General features: G+C 39.6%; 1 protein-coding gene across 1 annotated transcript in view; it reads left to right on the top strand.

Annotated features, from left to right (window-relative positions):
- Positions 1 to 2,212: 2,212 nt before the first annotated feature.
- Positions 2,213 to 21,882, top strand: part of ZNF804B (zinc finger protein 804B) — a 594,276-nt gene continuing 574,606 nt past the window's right edge. The window contains exon 1 of the mRNA XM_036760257.1: positions 2,213 to 2,320. Coding sequence (XP_036616152.1) covers positions 2,213 to 2,320 — 108 coding nt within the window. The remainder of the gene's footprint in view (positions 2,321 to 21,882) is intronic.

Here is a 21,882-nt window from a genome sequence, read left to right as displayed (position 1 = left end):
ATGAAACAGATTTTTTTTTGGGGGGGGGGCTGGGTAATCGTGTAAGTTCCCAAGTGAGAGGATCTGAACTATCACCTGTTTTCCATTGTTGTTTGCTTTTGGTTCAACTTTCAAGTCATTTTATTTACACCTCAATTTTTTCCTTAGACACGCCAGTGAGCATTACAAAGAGGGCCAATTTTCATACCCGGATTTGAACTAGGATTTTCACGGAGCATGGGAGGGGGCAGGGAGGGGAAAGGAAGAACCAAGAAAAGGGCAGGAAAAGAGGAGTGGGAACATTAATAAGAATCTCTTTTCAATCAATCTACGAGCTGAGACAGAAGAGGAAATCACAGGGTTCCTCCATCTTTTTCCCCAGCAGCACAATCAGGGTCAAGTGGAACAGGTTTCTCCACTCTACAATCAGGCTTGGGCTACAGAAGATGCCGGGGAGTAGAACCTCCAACTACAACTCTAGGGAAGAAGGGCTTTTCCTCGCCTGTCTACGAAGATCTGTACTCAGAGCCTTTTCTCAGCTCAGCCTGCTCCCTAGTGGCTTTCTTTCCAGTAAATGAGATAATCTCACTTAAATGCCACTTACTGTGGGCCCATTGCGGAGAGAAGTTAAGGTTGCCTGCGAGGAAATATACATGTGTTTATACATACAAAGTATACAACTTTAAGGACGCATACAAATTCGAATAGATAAAATTTGACAGCAATTTCTTTAATAAATATTTGTGGATATAGCTATCTATGGATCTATATCTGCATAGACACAGAATACAGTGCATAGACGGGTGTATTCTCTCTCCTGTGTGAAGCGTTCTCTCTAAAACTACTTAGGTCTATGTACACACACAGACATACACAGCCTAGCCATACACCACATCTATCTGCCCTATTTAGGACTGTATAGCTCGCACTTGCAGCCAGCTGGGGAGCTGTTGCTTCCTTCGGCGGATGCACCCAAGTGATTCTGGAGGAAAGAGACAGACAGAGTTAAGGGGAGCTCCTCCTCCTCTCAATCTCCCCGCTTTCACCCACTCCGTCGTCTTCTCCCTCCCCCCCCACCATAGTTACAAGGGGGTGGAAAGTTGGCCAAGATGAAGGGCAGAGGGGTAGACAGGCTCCCGGGAAGCGCGCATCCACCTCCAGAACCCATGAGCAGGTCTTTTGGCAGCCGGGGCGCCCTCGGGCAGTCTCTGTCTTTCCAGCAGCTGGTCCTTTTTTCCTACCCTCCTCCTTCCCCCCGCCCCCGGCTCCCCAACAACTCCCCTGGGGCGTGTCCAGGGGGCAAGTTTGAACACCGCGCAGGTGTCCAGCCCACCAGGATTCAGCGGCGATGTGAACTTACCTACCCAGCTTGGGAGTGATACCCGACCCCAATTGGGGTCTCTATACCCCCGCCCCAATTCTGCCTCCCTCCTCCTCTCACTGCTTTCCAACCACCGTCCCCCCCCCCCCCCCCCCCCCGCTTCTCCCGTCCTGAAATTAGCTAAGGTGACAAGGACCGTCTGCAGGATGTGACCAAAAAAAAGGCTCTCTCAAGGACTCCTGACTACTCACATCGCAGGCAGCTGCCGCTGCCAGCGCAGCTGGATCCCCGGGGCGACACTGCCCCCAGCCCAGCTCAGCACCAGAGGGGCAACGAAGGGCAGGGGACGACCCCTCCAGAACGTCCAGGTCCTGGGGACCCTGCGCTGATCTCGGAGGATCCTTCTCTTGAGCTCCTGGGGTTGGCACTTGGTGGGAAGGTTGGAAGGGAGGGGGTGGGGGGAATTACCAAATTCCTCCCAGCTGCAGGAAGTTGTCCTTTAAGGGGTGGGGGGAGGTGGGGGTGGAATTGCGGAGAGACTGGTTAGCAGGCACATAGTCAGAACAGCATGTGGACTGGCTTCCCTTGTTTCTTCAATGCTCTGTGTTTGCAGCTGCGTCCGCTGCTGCTGCTGCGTCCCTGTCCGCCGCTGCCTTCAGTATAGCCTGCTGTTGGCAGCAGTCTCCCGGGCACTGGATGAAGAGAGGGGACGTACTGCTGCTGCCGCGTCCTCTGCTATATGGTGTCTTCTGTGGGGGGGAGCAGTCGCTGCTCCTCCTCCTCCTCCTTCTCCTCCTCCTCCTCCTTCTCCGTCTGCTGCTGCCTCTGGAGCTGGCCCGCATTCATTCCCCCAGCCCATAGTCAAGTAAGGAGTTGAGACTCTGCGCCTCCCTCCAGGACGGTCGGACACACATGGCTTGTTACCTGGTCATCAGTTCCAGACATCTCAGGAATGGGCATTATCGTGGTATTAAAGGAGTTTTCAGAGGACCCCTATGCAAGAACGGCTCTCCCTCACCGGTAACTCTCCCCCAAAACCCCCTAACACGCACACACTCAAACACACAGAGTCCAAATAAACAGAGGGGGAAGAGTGTTGTGTGGGTGGCTATGTGTAAGTATGGTACTTGGGGGATAAGCACCTACAGCCTCTCTTATCAATAGTCCATACTGTCTGTTTATGGAGTTTAGAAATCTGCCACGCACAGAGAGGGGCATGCAACTGTTTACGTTTGTACTCACACCATATGGTTGTCAGGAGCTTTATTTCTCAATGTGTAAATAATAACGGAATGCAGTCAGCTGCAGGAATGTGGAGGTATAGATTTCCTTAGGATTCATTCTAAATGGTGGTTCAGATTTTGATTCTGCCAGTTTGGACCAGTTTGGAAAGTTTGGGTGACACTTCATATTGTGCCTTGGGAAGATTTACTCTGTGGGGAAGGAAAAAAAGGTGTTTTTAAAGGATATGGATGCATCAAGTCTCAGGCATTGAAAGGTGCTGAGAGTTGTAACATGATTTCACCTAGTGTTTTACCATGAGGTAGCATTAAAGGGAAAAAAAATAAACATGGATTTGTTTGGCTTTTTATCTTGCAATGCAACAGATTTAATAATTCTTAAGTGAATTGAACATTTTAAAAACCATGCTTTTGGTAAGTCGAAACTGAGCTTGCATGGGGGCTTTGATTTAAATGCTAATTATATCCTTGGAAGATGCTATACACTAATGATATTTTAGACTGCAAATATATTCCAAGAAAATGTAAGTATGAATCATGCAGAAATATTATACCTGCATTATTAGTAGGTAAATGAACTCAAGGAACAATATACTTTTGGTTCAGGGTAGAGAAAGCCAAATTAATATACAATGAAATGGAGAGGAATAGCTTTAGACATTAGACTCATTTTTCTTTATAGACAATTTCCAGTATGAACTTTAATGCTTCATGTGGGTGAATTGATTTTTAGTAAAGTGTTATATTGAAAAATCTGTGATTATGTTGGATATAGGCTCTGCTCATGAAACTTAAAATGTGTTCAGTGCAAAAACAGAACTGAAGCGTAAGTTAGGAAGGAGAGTATTGCCTTGCAGGTGATTATCCACTATAAAAAGTTTGATTTTGCAAACCCCTCATTTATTTGAACAAAAGAAGTTAGATATAGGATATCATGGCATGAATCAAAGCTTTGAGTCATAGAATCTTAGGGTTGTATGAGGCTTTGGGTACTTGAGTTTTATTTTCCAACTCTGCATTTCCCCGGTTTTTGAAGTCTTTGAGAATAAGAGACCCCATAAGCTTCCTTGGTAAGCTGCTTACATGTTTGACTGTCTTTGGTGTCAGCGAAATCATTCTTGTATTAATCTTCAATTTGTCATTTTGTAAATGAAGACCATTTGTGGGATTTTCCCAGCCTTCAATCATTCTTGTGGTACTCTTCCAAACATTGCTTTGAGTTGGACATGTTATTCCAATAAACCCCTGAGTAGTTCTGTATATGGAGAGAAGCAAGGGGTACTTCACTGGTTCCTTGCTTTTACTCCTGTTTCAGTTTGAGTGGGTTCCCTCAGGGAATTAGTATATGCTATATGTCCTGGGTTCCTGAGGGCTGGGAGGGGGAGGGGAGAAGCCCTGCTAGGTGGCCACAGATTGTATTCAGAACCCTGGCTAGTCATTTCCCAAATGCATACCTTTGAGTAAGAGGAATCTTGGCCAAGAGGATGCAAGAGTATTAAAGCAATCTCTCATAAAATAGAAGTCCTACTGGTGGTGGGTGGCCAAATAGCATTATCCTACTTAGAGAATAACAGTTTTATCCATTACTGTGTTTGGTTTTAAAATGAAAATGCTAGTTTAATAACCCTGTTGACCATCATGCTATGACCCCTTTGTCCCAACTTTACAAATTAGTCTTTCCCAAACTTATTTTTAGTTTACTTTTACTCCCCGGGCCACCTCCCTTCAGTTAAGGCTGAACTCTAGTCTGCTTACTATAGACCACCACTCCAATTTGTTAATGTCCCTGTTAGTTTGAACAGGTCTTCCGAGGTTCAAGACATTTCTCCCCTTAACTGGATGGCAACTGAAAATGTTGAAATGGATATATTCTGCATTTTATAGTTTAAGTCATTGATGGAAAGATTATGTAGCATGGGGTCGAGGACCGACCCTTACAGATCATCAAATAATGGTTTGTCTCCTTTCTTTTTAAATTGGTCATCTAGCTCCCTTTGGGCCCCCAGCGAGATTGTTTTCAGATCTAGGCTGGTTTTTTTAACCCTAGTTTGTTAGCGAGTTCATTTTGAGAGATGGAATCAGAGGCTTTACTCAAGTCAAACTTTTTTTTAAGCTCTGTGTCTCATTCTTTTTAAGGTATTTTCATATTGATTTAATGATTCCCCTCCTCCTTCTAGCACTTCTCCTTCCTCCCCCTAGTGTTTTTCTTAAGATAGATGTTGAGTTTTCAGATCTGCAATTGACAGGTCATGCCTTTTTCCTTTAAAAAAATAAAACACCATAATGGTCTTGTTTTTTTTTTTTTCCAAATTGAAGTACTTTCCTAGTCCTCAGGGAATTCTCAGAAATGGTTAGGTGTTCCTTTTAATTTCAGTGACTATTAACCTTTTTTGTAGCTGTTCAACAGGGCCTGGTCATTTGACTACAACTGGCTTCCCGCCCTACCCTACTTGTGGTTGTTCAAATTCATAACTTCGTATTTTTCCCTGAAAATTAGAGATGATATAAAAAAGGGGAAATACCAATAAACTCCCATATAATAGAATCTCAGAACTAAAATATACACCAACTTACTTTACCAGAGAGAATAACAGAGGCACAATCAAATGTGGACATAAAAATGTGTTTCTTGGGTGGTTATTTTTAAAAGAAATATCTGGAAATGCTCCAGGTATAAAATGTCGCTCTCTTAAAAATGTACTTTCACAGTTTTCCATTTGCCCCTAGTGTTTGCTAGTGTGGGTTATTATAGTCAAAACTACTGTGCACAGCATTTTTTTCTTTCTATGCTATTTATTTCAGAGTATTTACTTCAGTGGACATTTACATTATATTTTAGTGAGAATTGCGGGGATAATAAAATATTTGGAAGTTATTGAGCCATAATCCTAAAGTTAAAGTAAAAGATGACTCTTCTCATCCAAGGGTATCAATGCAAAGCGTTTATTTGAAGGTTGAGCTTTATCTACTTGTTGGAAAGTGTATGTAAAAAGTATAGCATACTGCCTTTATTTCTAATAAGCATGTTGGTTGGAATTCTGTCATAGCATAAAGAAAACGAAAAAAAAGAGGAGTTATTAAAATTTTTCATTGTTTTGACAGAAAATTGGAATTCTCACCTCCCTTCTTCCTATATAGATACCTAATTCCATGTTCCTCCGCAATCCCAGTAACATTCAGATGTTTTTCTTGTTCCTGTCTGCCAATAAACCTCAACAAATAGCTGCCTTAGAAGAATCAGCAAGTAAGAAGGAAAAAAAACAAACTCTCACAAATTCCTAAGAGTTGTGATCAATTAATCTTTAAAATTGTGTACACATTTCCTCAAAAGACACAAACATACCTTTATTGTATTATTATTAATAATTTCACAAGATATATGGGAAAGTGATACATTATTTTACCATTGCTATACTAAGAATGCCTCCTTGTTTTGGTTTTAGAAAGGCAGTAAAAGACAATCTTTAATGAACAATCCATTCAGAGATAAAACCCATTATTGCAGGCCAAGAAAGCTCCTCTATTGCCATGTCAGGATTCAGAAAGCCAAACAAATTTCCTCCAGCTTAGGAAATTTAGAGAGAAAAATGTGTATTTCAGTTAATTTGTAATGGTAGTCTTTTGTTTTGATGTAAAAAAAGTCTTTATTTTCAAATTAATAATCAATGAGAGGCAGTGGTATGGAGGCTAGGAGAGACCCTTAAGTCACTTAATCTCAATATTCCCAGGCAACTCACTAAGAATATAAATTGCTAAGCAGGTGCTGATCTATATTGCTACAGGAGAGGGGTTCTCTAAATGTATGAAGTCATAGGTCAAGTGAAATACGGTATATACAAGAATGAGTTTGGATTTATTTTGCTTGATGCATGAAGAGTTAAAGGAGTGACATCTTTGAAATAAAATTTATATGTGACAAATTATTATGTAATTGTCATTGTAACTTGACTGTCTCTTTTTGTGTTATTAACTCTCTGTAAGCTTGAATGAGAAATTGGGTATCTTCATTTGAAGAAGTATCCAAGACCCTCAAGAGTAGGGGCTCTTGGGAGCATGCAGACCTCAGTTCCTGGTTGGGACCAATGGTATTTGGGCCTTAATACCACTTTTCAAAGGCACTTACTCTTCATGACCCAACTTGAGTGCCATTTCTTCCATATACCTTTACATGAACATCTTAGCTGAAAATGTTCTCTTCAACTAATGTACTGTCTCTTCTCTTGTTTTTTTCTTGCACGTGGCTTCTCCTATCCAGTAGAATGGAGTCTTCTTGAAGCAGAAGTTACTGATTCATTTTTACCCCCAATACTCAGCACAGTGTTTGGTAGATAGTCAATGCTTGAGAAATGTGTGTGGATTGAATCATTACACAAATTATGGTGTGTTTTCAGGAGCTCTGACATATCTCTTGTTGTTGTTGTTTGTCCTTGGTCCTCAAAGAGGACCATGACACCAGGAAGGTGATCCTCTAATCATGAGTAGGGAACCCCAACTCTTTCTGTCTCCTTTGGGCTTCTCTTAGCCAGAGAGTCTCAATGTAATCTATGACTTTAGATTCCCAGCTCCTATTTCAAAAGGGAGTTCTCTCTCCCAAATCAAAATCTTGGCATCTTTTGCTCATTGCATATCCTTGGTTTTTCTAAATATACCAAATCTTATAAATGTTCAAATCAAATATATGTAAAATTATAGGAAAAATGTGATTACTTTGAGGCTGTATCCACCTCAAATATGTCCTCATGTCAAGGAAATTGTGGACTTTGGCAATGTTCTCCATGTTTCTAATGCCTGGTCTGAATTAGGGACATTCTTTATAATGAACAGACATCTTTTTAAGATATTTCCAAAATGTCCTCAAATTGATGCAGACTTGAATGTGCTAAATGTAACTTTAAAGATAGACACTTCCCTATCCCAATCATTATTATTAGAATGTTTTGCTCCTATGTGTATTTTAAAATGTGCAGTTTATATCCTTATCTTAAGAACATGACAAAAATCGTCAGAAGTAGGTACTATTATTATCTCCCTTTATATTGTAGTAAAGAGGAAACTAAGAGTTGGAAGAAGTTTAGGAACTTGACTAGGGTAGGTAAGTGCTGGAGGCCAGCTATGAACCTAGCTCTCCCTCTCTCTAATGATCTATCTACTATGCCAAGATGCTTTAGTGTATCTTCCGTGTTTGGATATATGAATAAATAACAATTTCTCTTCAACTGAAACTTTCAGTAGAATAGGCATTGTGGTCCAGTGGGAAGAACACTATTTCTAGAGTCAGAGGACTTAGCTGAAATCCTGCTCTAATGGTTATTACCTTGTGACCTTTGGCAAATCATTTAACCTCCTTGTCTCTCGGTTTCCTAATTTGTAAAATGAGTGGGTTGGATTAGATGGCCTCTGAGGTCTCTAAATAGCTCTGTAAGATTATATTTTCAATGCAGCTTACATGGTTGCAATTGATTAGAAACATATTATTTTGCCCTATGTTGGATATTATACCATTTATTTTTCCAACCACATCACTCCAAAAGCTCCCCATCCTCTCCAAACCAGCCATGGAACCCTGGTTTTAAGGATTTCTGCTCTAGGAAAACCACAATAGATATTTAAATGCCTACTAGAAGAATGTCCTGGTCTTTCAGATTTTGCATCCTGCTAGCTTAAAGAAGTTTTTGCTATAAGAAGAATGAAAACTATGTTTCAGTGGTGCAATTTGTGAATTTTTAATGGACTACACTGTGTTGTTCCTTATGACAAGGATATCTGATGCAATAATGTGCTTGGGTTTGTTACTCTTAGGTACTCAATTAAAATAAGTGCTGTGCTCTATGATTCTGCTCTTATAATTTGGAAATAAAATAAAACTAACAAAATCACATGCTGAGTTAATTTATATGCTAAATATGGAATAACATTAAATGTTGGATTTGATCATTTGTAGCATTAAGCAGTCCTACCCTTAAATAGCATGGTCTCATGAATGACTATGTAGTCTTTGATGAATAATGTGTGTCCTATATTAACAGAGCTGGAAATGCCAGTAGGCTTAAGGCCATGTCAAGAACAAGAAAGGTGAATGTTTAAATAACGTTATCACATTTAATTCAGTATGAGCCTGCTTTATTCAGAACATCCCCTTTCGTAGAAATTTGTTTTGTATTTGTATGTTCATTGAGTGCCATATTATACAAAGTGACTTGAATTTGGGTTATAAAATATTCCTTTGCTTTAAAATTTTTTTTTTGTTTCCAATCAAATGTATTTCTTTGTAGAAAAAAAGTTACAAAATGACAAATGATGAACTAGACATCCCTTAGCCTTCCATTTAAACTAATTTTACCCAAATGATGTTGAGGATAGGTTTAGGGAGAACATCTTTTTAAACTGGTGAATATTTTCATGAACTATGGCAGGAATGGAAATGTAGGGAACCATTGTTATTTTAGGCTTTATTCAAGTTAAAGGTACACTATCATCTATTGTACTTTTAAGAAAATCGTGGAAAGTAGGATTTACATAATGTCGTGCAAAATGGGTATTCAATAAATCATTTGTTTTGTTGTTCTGTTCAAGGAAAAATTCAATATGTATGACATTATCTATTTCAAACTTTCTAGTGGAAAAGTCTCATTTGTTTCATTCCTGCTGTGCTCACTAGCAATCTTGAGCCTTATGAGTTGCATCACTGATGGGGAAATCTTAAACCATTTCTTTTCATTCTGGAATAAGGGAGGTAAAAGTCTTGCTATGCTTAGTGCTAGTCAGGTAAATATATTCTATTCTAGGCATTCAATTTTAGAGTGACATTGAAGACTCAATACCTCTAAAAGAAAGTCACCGGGATGGAGATGGCACAGGAAATCAAGCCATATGAGCAATGTTGGAAGGAACTTGGAATGTTTAGCTGGTGCAAAAGAATGCTTGGGGAGAGTGGGTGGTAGAGTTTTGTTGTTATCTTCAGATAGCTGAAGGGATAGCATCTAGGCTTATTCTTTGTAGTTCAGAGGATATAAATAGGACAAGAGGCGGTGGTGGCAGTGGTGGTGGTGATGATGATGATGGTGGTGGTGGAAGAATAAATGAGATTTTAACTCCATATGAAGAGGAACCTTTTAACAATTAGAGCAGTTCAAAAATGGAATGAGTTCCTTTAAGAAGTACAATCATCTCTTCCACATCATGAATTTGAATATATCTTGGATAGGCATAAAATTTCAATGGGACTTTTTGGGGAGTTTTGCAGAAGCTGCAGACAACACGCAAAGTCTAGCAGAGGACACAGAAAAAGTTAGGAAACTCAGAAATGCATAAAATATATGTGTGTTATTGTATGATGTCAACCCAAATTTTACAATAAGGTGCTGTAAACACCCCATAATAGAAAAAGAGAAAAATCAGACTTCTTCTCTGGTACAAAGGCAGGGTCAAAAATTTTTATGTGGATTTTCCAGATTGAGGGGGTGTTGTACCCCTAACCATGGCAATGTGGAAGGGATAACTGTAATGAGTTACCCATCATATCACTGGATGCATTTAAGCAGAGGGTGGGTGACCTGTTAGAGATGTCTTTTTTTTTTTGGAGGGGGTGAGGCAAGGCAATTGGGGTTATGTGACTTGCCCAAGGTCACACAGCTAGTAAGTGTCAAGTGTCTGATGTCATATTTGAACTCAGGTCCTCCTGACTCCAGGGCCACTGCGCCACCTAGCTGCCCCTTAGAGATGTCTTAAAGGGGACTTCTGCATGTGATTAGGCTAGATGACCTCCAAGGTGTCCTTCAACTCTGATAATTCTTTAATTGTCTGGAAGCCTCCATTCAAACTCCACTTGTGGGACCATTGCCCTGGAATGGGGCATTGGACAACATTGAGATGATTTATGCTGTACGTTCATTGTGTTCAGTTATAATTAGGCCTGCCAATTTTTTTTATTTGTAGATTGGCAAATTCTTTTGGGCAAATTCCACTTCATTTCTGTGTGGGTGAAGGAATCCAAAGATACTTTAGTTATACGTGGCAATTGCCAGGCTTTTTTTAAAAGTAGTTACATCCATCACTCTTGATTCTCCTGTACCTTTATCCCTGTTTCCTTTAAGGCAAATGCATTTGTAGGTGAAATGCTAATATTTGCATCCACGGCCCCTTCCAAAGACATCCTGTTCAGAACACATACCCACTAGACATGATGACTGTGCACTCTGAATTCCCTCAAAACCCACAAAGCTTCCTCCAAATTCATAGAAAGTACCTCTTACAGGTGCACTGATCCATTCCCCCAAAGCTATTACTCAGTACCTCTCAACTTACCCCTTCCTTGAACCACATTCATGCTATTCAGTTTCTTACTGACTTGTGGTTAATTCTGTTGCCTCCCCTTTGCTTCAGAAACCAAAAATTGTCTTCCTTTCTTCCAAACTCTAGTAAATCAACAGAACCACATAAGAAGGAATGGACCATGGAATCCCTAGATTAGGGAATGAGATGAGGCCCTGCTCACATTGTGCCTTCCAAGATATTCTCTGTTTCTTAGTTATCTTTTGTATTTGAGATAAGAAGTGATGAAAATAGCATAGCTTCTGTTACTGTGTAGGGTCCATGTTTGTTCAGTCAGCTCCAAAGTAACTTGTCCAGTCAGACCCAAAGAGAAACCTACTGTGTGACTCCTCCCAAGTCAGAACATTGGCTAATCATATGTTTATGACAATGTGTCTAGTAGAAAGGTTGAATTTGGAGGTGGTTCCAGATGAGGGCATGTGGCCTTGTTCTGTGGAAAGAGCATCTGGGGTCAAAGAACCTGGGTGTACATCCAAGTTCTTCTCCTTATTACCTGTGTGACCAGGGGCAAGTCACTCAAGCTGACTTGGCAAGTCAGCCTCATTTTACTCATTTGTAAAGGTTAGATTACATGATCTCAAAGATCTTTTCTAAGACTAATCCTGACAATAATACTAGTTAATATTTTTATAGTACCTAATATGAGCCATGTACTATGTTAAGCGCTTAAAAATTAATATCCCATTTGGTCCTCATAACAACTCTGGGAGAGAGGTGCTATTCTTTTCCCTTTTAACAGTTGAGGAAACTGAGGCAAACAGAGTATAACTAACTTGCCTAGGATCACACAGCTAACAAACATCTGAGGCTGGATTTGGAACCAAGTCTTTCTTGACTCTGGGCCTGGCCCTCCAGCCTCTGTACTACCTAGCTGCCCCATAATGATAATAAATTAATGATAATAATAAACTTACAAAAATTAAGGTTTACAAAGCATTATATGTATACATATGCACACATATATGCATATATATTTATCTATCTATATTAAAGGAGACTCTGGTTTTGAAAAACGGCCAAGTCACTTAAGTAACCTCTCTGGGCCTTGGTTGCCTCATCTCTAAAAAGGAGGAACCAGTACATGAGCACAGCATCTCTTCCAGTTTGATGATCCTACAGTTTTAAGGCCAGAACTCAGCCTACTCAATGTTAACTGGGGTGGCTGCTAGCTGAAGGTCTCAGGCTCATCGTTGGAAGGAACTTGAGGCACCCTCTTACAAATGATGGAAATCATTCGCCTACCTTACGTTTTGTTGTTGTTCAGTCATTTCTGACTCTTCATGACCCCATTTGAGGTTTTCTTGGCAAAGATGCTGGAGTGGTTTGCCATTTCCTTCTCTAGCTCATTTTACAGTTAAGGAAACTGAGGCAGGTGGCAGTTAAACGACTTGCACAGGGTCATATAGCTAGTAAGCATTTGAGACAGAATGCGAACTTAGGTCTTCCTGACTACAAATCTGGCACTCTATCCCTGTAACTTAACATCTTCTTAGAATAAATGCATAGTTCAAAGGAGATTCTGATTTTGAAACGCTACCCCCCGAAGAGAGAGGGTGGTTTGGAGGATGGTTTTTTTAAGCACAAATAGGAATGATGACATACAGTGCTTTAACTTCTACAAAGCCTTTGCCTCACAAAGAAAAAAACCTGTGAGCTAGATGGGAGTGTGTATGGCTACCCCCACTGGAGAGAAGAAAAACTGGAGTCTCAAAGAAGTTAAGGAAACCACTGTGGTTTTTTTTTTTTTGCTTGTGGTTCTAGAATTAAAATGGATTCCATTGACTTGACTATTTTTGTTCCAGAATGAATGATAGAGTAAATAGTGTCTCTAGCAATGTCATTTAATTTTGGGTATTGTTCATTTTCTCTCTCTCTCTCTCTCCCTCTCCCTCTCTCTCTCTCTGTCTCTCTGTCTCTCTCTCTCTCTCTCTCTCTCTCTCTCTCTCTTTTCTTCTTCCTCTTCTTCCTCTTCATTCTCTTCCTCCTCTTCCTCTTCCTCCTTTTTCTCTTCTTCTTCCTCTTCCTTTTCTTCTCTTCTTCTTCTCCTTCTCCATTCTGTTTCTCCTTTTCCTCCTCTTCCTTCTCCTCACCCTCCCCCTGCTCCTCTACCACCAACTACTTCTGTAACCTTAAGCAAACTATCTCATCTCTTTGGGCCTCAGTTTTCTCATCTGTAAACCAAGGGGGTTAAATTAGATCACCCCTCTTGTCTTCTTCTAAATCTATGAGCCTATTGTCTGTCTGTCCATCTATATATTTCTCTACCTAATGGAATGTAGGGGGAGGGGGAAAGGGAGTTTTAACATTCTGGCTAGATTCCCATTTGGATAATTTCATTATGTCTAATGAAATTAACTCTATAGTTTCGATAAAACAAACTATTTCTCCTGTGCATCTGTTGATTGTTATAAATATGCTCTGCTCTGCCCCTGTGGCAGCTCCATTTCCATGGTGTGTAAGAAAACACTTTTCTTGGGTAATTTTTGTGCAGCCAGTTGGAGTCTGTCAGAGTGGGAGCTTGGGTAGGATTTTGTTTGGGGGGGTAGTCCTTTTATCATGATTATGTTTTTCACTTTAATACCTACAAAGATTCATTTAGTGAATTGCTTCGAGTATAATTTAATGCTTCTTACTAATCGAAACCACAGTGTATTTTATTGCATTTCACTGTTCCCGAACATCTTGTGGAAAACACCAGAAGAGAATGAAAATGTGTTGTGTGCATAAGCTGATGAAGTCCCCACACAGATTAGTTCCATTGTGCTGCCCACTGACTCATATTTTATAACTGTCAAAGACAGGAAATGAAAATTAGGAATTACTGAGTCTGTTCTTCCCCTTCTTGTCTGGGTTGGTACGGAGGGCAGAAAACCATCCCTTGACTATCCGCCTCTCATGGCCTTTTCAACAAATAGAAGGAAATGTCTCCCTGCCTCAATGCCTTCCCCAAATCAAAGTCCCATAAGCTGCTTCTGAGAGGTTTCAGAGGAGATGAAGAAGGTAAGGGGAAGAGACAGGGCATTGTGTCTGGATCGTCAGAGCCTCAGGACCCCAGGCTGTTCTAACCTGTGGCATTTTATTGTCCAATTCTAACATTTTTAAGTATTAATAAAATATATTAAAAATGACCAGTGCAGTGACTGTTTGACAGCATATGGAACATTCTGCTCTTGAAACTGCACATTCCTTTGCTCAGAGGAGGGAGATCTGTGTCATTATCTCTGCCTTTTCCAATTAGAGGTCAGCTTCCTTTAATATTACATACATTTTTCAGAAATGCTCCTTCGATTGGGAAGTACAGACAAATGCCCCAAAGGGTAGAAAACTCCCCTGATATTTTACAAAGATATGTGACCTAGACTCAAAGATATTTCATCTATGATTTAGTCCGTTTAGCGTCCTCAGGAGAGAGGCCTTACTTTAAGTTTTTTTTTTAAAGGTGCGGTAGCAATAGGAACAATCAGTATTTTTTTTATTCAGTTCTGTGATGAATTGCTATTATAACCATCTCTGCCCTTTCAGGTTTAATGGTACTTTTGAATCAAAGACATATATCTGCCTGAGGTCTGCTGAATTAAGGTCATTTTTTGGACTGGATTCTATCTAAATTGGCCATCTGTAAAAGATAATTATTCAACTTTCTGTTTCACTTTGGTCGGCCTAAGTCATGCTGTTAACCATTTGAAACAAATGTAAAATAAAATACCAAGTAGGTTGATAATGAGTAGATATATGTTAATAAGACATATGGATTCTATCAATGGTTCTATCTGTGAAGTATTTCATTATCTTCTCCTTAACATTCAGTTGAACTTCAAGGATCCCACAATCACATATCTTAAGAAGGCCCGGACCAAGTGGCGATGAGTGAGGCTATCGAGTCTTCGTTAGTTGAGAATTACTTGAGAAGAAAAATAAGTTCCATCCTTAGGGGCAGACTAGAGCTTGCTGGTTTCAACAGTAAATTAACTGCTTTGACTTTTTATAGAAAGGTGAACTGTGTGTGAACTAAATATAAACTTGATTAGAAAAATTTTGCATTGATGCATAAATGAAAGGGTTCTATAAAAGAGGAAGCTAGGTGGTGCCGTAGTGCACAGAGCATTGGTCCTGGAGTCAGGAAGACCAGAGCTCAAATCCTACCACAGACGCTTATTAGCTGTGTGACCCTGGGCAAGTCACTTAATCTCTGCCTCAGTTTCTTCCAGTGTGAAGTGAGGCATCTCTCTCTTGTAGTGAGGATAAAATGAGAGACTCCTTGTAAGGCACTTTGAACAGTACGTGGCACATAGTAGATGCTCAGTAATACTGGTTTCCTTCCATTCTTCCTACAAAATAAGTCAGTGGAATTATTACTAAGATAATTTTGCAAAAATTCGAAATAATGTTCTTGTTAATCCTAGTTCATGTCAGCTGGAATTTTGATGTTTATCAAACCGTGTTTTAGGATGAAATGTTTATCCCTTTCTGTCTGAATAAAGGATGTTTAAATGATGCTGTGGGCAGTAAGGTGACAAAGTGGATAAAATACCAGGGCTGGAGTCTGAAAGATCTGAGTTCAACTCCAGCCGCAGAGGCTTACTAGCTGTGTGACCCTGGGCAAGTCACTTAACCCTGTTTTCCTCAGTTTCCTCATCTGTGAAATGAGCTGGAGAAGGAAATGGCAAACCACTTCATTATCTCTGCCAAGAAAACCCCAAATGGGGTTGTGAAGAGTCAGATAAAACTGAAAAATGACTAAACAATAAAAAATGATGTTGCTGGGCTGAATCTTGGTTATAATCATTGTGTGTGAGGGTGTATGACTTACTAGAAAAAGCGGGTAATAATAGTCCTACTATTTTCTGCCCTGGCCAGATAACATTTGACATATTTCGTTCTTTCCTGAAAATCACATTTTAGGAAGGGCTTGATGAACTGAAAGATTTCTAGCACTGGGCAACCAAGATGGTGGAATGCCTCAAGCTCATGCTCAGGTGGACTACTTGAAGGAACTAAGGATATTGCGTTTAGAGAAGAAAGACTTAGGGGGCACATAGGAGCTATCTTCAAGTGGCTAATTACTGCTTATATGATTTTTGGGGGAATGGTGCTTAATATCCCTGGGCTTCAGTTTGCTCTTTCATGAAATGGAATTTGGACAAGATGGTTCCTGCTTCCCTTCCAGTTCTAGCTCTTTGAGCCTATGCAGTATTTGAAGGCCTATCATATAGAAGAAAAATTAGAATTCTCTTTGGCCCGAGACAGTAGAAATAGTAGCAAAGAGTAGAAGTTGAAAATATAAATTCTGGCTGTATAGAAGGAAGACCTGTTAACAACAGGAACGGTCCCAAAGCATTATGAGGTTCTTCTTAAATGTATAGATTCCCCCTCGCTTTGTTTGAGATCTCAAACAAAGGCCGGAGGGAATTGTCTGACGGATGGCAGAGAGAATTGTTTTTCATCAGTGAGCACAACTCAGTGGTGGCTGAGGTTCCTTCCAGCTTAGATTCTGTGGTTACTTCTTTGCACAATCTTATTCATATTCCTCATTGAATTATGGCAGGCGATTAAAGTAGGGAGAAACTCTGGGCTGGAATCATCTTAGCACAAACTAAAATCTTCTTTCCTGTTAGAATTCAAATACTACTGAGGGCAATATTGGAACTCCAGTAGCATCTCTTTATTTTTAAATTAAATTTTTTAAAAAGCGTTGTCTTTTCTTTTTGTTGTTGTTTAGTTGTTTCAGTCGTGTCCAACTCTTTGTGACCCCCTTTGGGATTTTCTTGGCAGAGATACTGGAGTCATTTGCCATTTCCTTCTCCAGCTCATTTTATAGATGAGACAGCTGAGGCAAACAGGGTGAAGTGACATGTCCAAGGTCATAGAGCTAGTAAGTGTCTGAGGCCAAGTCTGAATTCGGGAAGATGAGTCTTCCTGACTTCAGGCCAGATGCTATCCACTGTGCCACCCAGTTGTTCTATCTTTTCTTTTTATATTATCTCAGTTTCCCAAAATATCCTTTCCCTGCTGCTGCAACCAAGGATGCTATATAATAAAGAATTTCTTAAATGGGGGAAAATCAGTTCCACCAAACTTTCCAACATGTCAAAAAGGCCTAACTTTATTTTGCGATATTCCATACCCACAATTGCTTTTGCAAACACTAGAGAGAAGCACCTGCTCATATATCTTTTTTCAGATTAAGCTTGGTCATTTATGATTCTGCATCATTCAGTTTTGGTTATTTAATTTTTTTCTCTTTACATCTTTGTAATTATGGGGTACATATGCATATTTCACTTTGCATCGGCTCATGTATCTTCCCATGCTTCTCTATATCGTATTCCTTGCTATTTATCATATGGTGATATTCCATTACCTTTATGTACTGTTTAGCCATTTATCAGCTGATGGGAGCCCAGAGGTAACATTTGAAATTTTTATCGTTCATTTCATTTAGTGGACGTGGAGCAAACTTTGAGGGATTCTAATTCCAAAGGCTTGTGAGAATCACAAAGGTAGATACTGTCAAGATTGAGGGCAACAATACATAGATAAGCAAGACACTTCCCTGTCCCCAAGAGGTCGGCAGTCTTGGAGCAGGCTCCCAGTAAATGGGAATGAAGGACCTGGGAGCATGTATGAGGGAAGGAGAGAGAGGATGGGGGCGCTTCATGTCTGGAGGGGATAGAGGTGATAGTGATAGGGAAAGAATGGGGGATATTAGGGCTCCCAAGACAAATTTTGTCTGTTTTACAGTTATATTTATGGGCAGCCCTGGGGGGTAGGACCAGGCTAGTGGGCTGCGTGGGGTGATTAATCAAAATAGAAGGGCATTAAAGGGGGAAAGGGAGCAGAAAAAGGAAGGGAAGCCTGCTAAAGATAAAATATAGCCATCCCCAAATTTGCCTAGGGATGGCCTTGCATTGAAGAAGTGGATGTGCATTTATGTGTGTATATAAATTTAGTTGTACACATATATTTTTAAATGTAGGAGAGATTGAGAGAGCTATGACTTGTGATTTCACTGGTTTAGGGAACCCCTGGGGAGCAGGTCAGAACCTGTCCAAGAGCAGTGGTGTCAAACCCTAATAAAACAAGGGGCCACTAAGCTGTATATAAGGAACGCTGGAGGCCATATGTTGACTTAGAAAACCACATCTGTTTGTATATTTCTTTTTTTAAAATTAATATATCAACAGATTAAAATCAGACTGGAATATGACATTTTTGTCAGGTCTGGGCCACCACAGGCTGGGAGTGTTGTTGACTGCATGCATGTTTGATAGCTCTTAATTACAACACAGAGGTTAAGTGACTTGCCCACACTAACACAGTGATATATGTCAGATCTTCCAGGCTTCAAGGCCAGCTTTCGATTCACAGGCCTGGGGACGTCAAACTCAAGTAGAAACGGATCCTTGGGTCTCATAATGACTTAGAAAAACCACAAACTCACATTATCTATGTTGTGTTGCATTTATCTTGTTAAATATTCCCCATCCTGTTAGGCTCACTCTAGCTGTGTGTTTGATAACGCCACGCTATGCCATGCTGATTTTTATATATAAAACCCTATGTGGAAGGCAGGTGAATGTGAGCACCTTTTCTGTTTGATAGACTTGGATCTCTTATCTCCTTAACTCGAGTCCTCCACCTAGTGGTGGAGATGATAATACACTCCTTTCTCTGTCATGCTAAGTGATTCTTGTTCCATGTCCTTCTCTAAATCCTCATGGTGTCTGTTTGACATGCTAAAGGCCTTGGTCTAGGTATCCTACCATTGTCTGGGTGTCATTGCAGCATGCAGTCTATCCAAATATTATTCAATTCTCTTGAGACATCTATATTTATATATCTATACTTAGATATTTATATATCTACCTCCTTTTAGTGGTGTGTGTGTGCACATAGACATATAAGTATACATGCACACATATATACATACATACACCAATCTATATCTATGTTTACGCACACACTCACACACACACACACACACACACACACACACACACACACACACACCCAGTATACCTCCTTTTCTGGCTAACTTCTTTGATATTGTTTATGCAACTTGTTGCTTGTAAGGCATCACTAATCATAGGCTGCAGCCCATCTTTACCCACCACTTCTATCTATTCCCCTTCAGGTGGTCCACCATTTTGATTTTTCAATGATTGTGGAATGACATGATTTGTAGCCATATGGTATAACTGGTAGGATACTGGCATGGGAGAGAAGTTTGTTATTATAGAAAGCATTCCACAGTCTCTCAAATGTGACTCAACCATGTTTCCTCTTCCTGTTTAATTCTAGGTCCAACTCATTGTCCATCTGTTATTTCTGTTCAACATATCTATGCTGATGACCAACTCAGTGGGCTCTACATTCAACCACCAACCAATCTGGTCTATAGACATTCTTCAACTTGATTTTTCCTGTGTAAAATGTTAGACTAAAATCTTGAAGGCTTGTGAATCTCATTTAGGAGTCTTTGAAATTAATATTCCAGAGCTCAAGGCATTTAGCACAATGTCATCTGCAAATAGGATTATGTAGAGGGCCTCATCTTCTCTAGGGAATACTTCCTTTATTTGGACTCTGTACTGGGTAAACTAACGGGGGTGATGAACATCTGGCAAGAATACATTTTTCCTGTTCTAGGCTTTATTTAATATTGGTAATCAGAGGATCGCTGAACAAAGGTGATACTGTCGCATTAAGAAATCTTATGTAATTATCATGCACATGTGGGATAGAACCTGTTGAAGAAGAGATTTAAAGGCTACATTTTGCTTGATCGAGCCAAATGTTTTTTTGGTCGACAAACAAACATCACGTTGGGATTTTGTGTCCCCTACACTTTTCTGATAGGTTTGTGACTCTAAAGATAGAGTCCTTTTTAGAATCTTTTGTGAAAGCACTCCTATTTCCTCACATTTTTTTTTCGTGGATTTCCAAGTGTAGGTAGATGTTAAGGATTTTGTAGCGGTAAGAAAATGGACATACAAGTTGATAACTATTGATATCTTGATGATACATTTTTCGATAGTAATGTCACCAATTATTTTATCCCATTATCCGTTACCTTTGCCTCTTTCATACATTTTGAGAATCGATTCCTTAACGCCCTTGAAATTCTGTCGTCTCTGGCACAAACTTCCTCTGTATATATTGACCTGGTCCATCTGTGTTCTTTATGTCTTTATTCTCACTGATGCCATTTACACTTCTTCAGCCATCTGGGACTGGGAGGTTAGAATCTAAATGCAGGGCCTCCCCTGTCGCTGATGGAAAAAAAAATTAGTTACAGAAATATTCACAAATATTTTCTGGTTTCCATCCATTCATTGTCTTCCTTCAAGTTTCATCTTTACGTGTTTTCAGGATGTCCTGGCTTCACTGGGTCTCAAGCTAAGCTTTCTGCAAATTCATTATTCCTTCCTTCATTAAAACAAAGCAAAACACAAATGTAATAAGATAAAATTCAGTTAGGATAAATGTAGTTTTATATATACAGCAAACTTAGTGAGCCAGTTGGGAAATAGGGCAACCAGGGAAGTTAATGGCCCAGTGGATGGGCTAAAATATGTAGTGTGCAAGTGATGACACATAAGGAGGTTACAGTCCTATACCTTTTTCTGGTAGGACCGTAGTTCAGATTTGGACTCTACATTTTAGGAAAGTGATTGGTGAACTGGAGACCATCCAGATGAGGGCACCTTAGTTAAGGGTTTAAAGTTTTTCTTAGAAGATCAGATGAAGGAAGGGGGGAAGTTTACTCTAAAGAGGAGAAGATTTGAGGAGAACCTGATTGTTTTTGTCAAGAATTTGAAAGGTTATAATAGGAAAGAGAAATAATTCTGCTTGATCCTCAGAGAGCAAAGCTAGGAACAATGGAAGAAAGTTGTGGGGAGCAGGAAAAGGTGCAAATTTAGGTTTGATATAATGAAAAAGTTTCTTAAGTAGAATTTTAGAAAAGTGGAATATACTAACTTAGGAATTTATAGCTTTGTCCTCTCTAGAGGTATTCTAGCAAAGGATAGCATCACTTCTAATTTTATTTTATTTTTTTTATGAGGCAGCACTGTACATAATCTTCTGTTATTCTACTCTGTCAGTTTTTGCAAAACAGTTTATATTTGGATAGTATTGCTCTTGGCTACCATATTCCTCTGTTTGGCAAGATCACATATTTATTGGGTAAAGCAATTTCTTGGTTCTTTTGCCTTCATTGTTGTAGCAATTGCTTTACATTGCTTAAAATTCTATAGGAACTGGTGATCAGGTCCATATCTGTTCCTTTTTACATTTCATAATTTTTGGTGCAAATAGCTTTAAAAATAAGTTGTACTTTATTTTAGTTTTACTCCATATTGTTTTTTTTTTCATTTTTAGCTTTGTAATCTGGTGTTAATCTTGATGTTGATTCTATGTGTCAATGGTCTGACTTGAGACAAGCAGCTGATGTGGAAATGATTCCAAAATGGATGACTATTTCCTCATTATTGAGACAGTTATTTTATTTTTGTATTGTAGCTCAGGATTTAGCAAATTCATCTCTTGGCTCTCTACTTCAGGAAGTATGATATGTAGGCCTGAGGCTTATGAATAGTCTATAAAATATTAACCTTTTTCATTTTCTTGGTCATGGTCCATATTTTTCACTGTCCTCCGTTTTTCCCCTTTTGCACCAAAGTCAGCACATGTTAAGGTGTATGTTGATGTAATTTGGTGGGTCTGATTGAGACATATTGAGGTTTATGTTGATTTAATTTGGAAGGTTTGCTAAACCCAAAAGGCTTAAAAGCTAATGAGAGGAAAGGAAATGGAGACACCCAAAATAGGTGGCTTTCTCATGGAGTTTAGCCTTGAAATGGAGGAGAAATATGGGACAGTGGGAGTGGTAAAGTAAAGGGAGGTATTTTTTTTAATGGAGGAGGCATGAATCTCTTTTAGGTAGTCAGGAAACAGCCAGCAGATAGACATTCAAGATTAGTGCAAGTACCAACAGATGGATGATTG

Source organism: Trichosurus vulpecula, chromosome 5 (genome assembly GCF_011100635.1).
Source record: "Trichosurus vulpecula isolate mTriVul1 chromosome 5, mTriVul1.pri, whole genome shotgun sequence".
Taxonomy (NCBI): domain Eukaryota; kingdom Metazoa; phylum Chordata; class Mammalia; order Diprotodontia; family Phalangeridae; genus Trichosurus; species Trichosurus vulpecula.
This window is presented reverse-complemented; position numbering and strand designations above follow the sequence as displayed.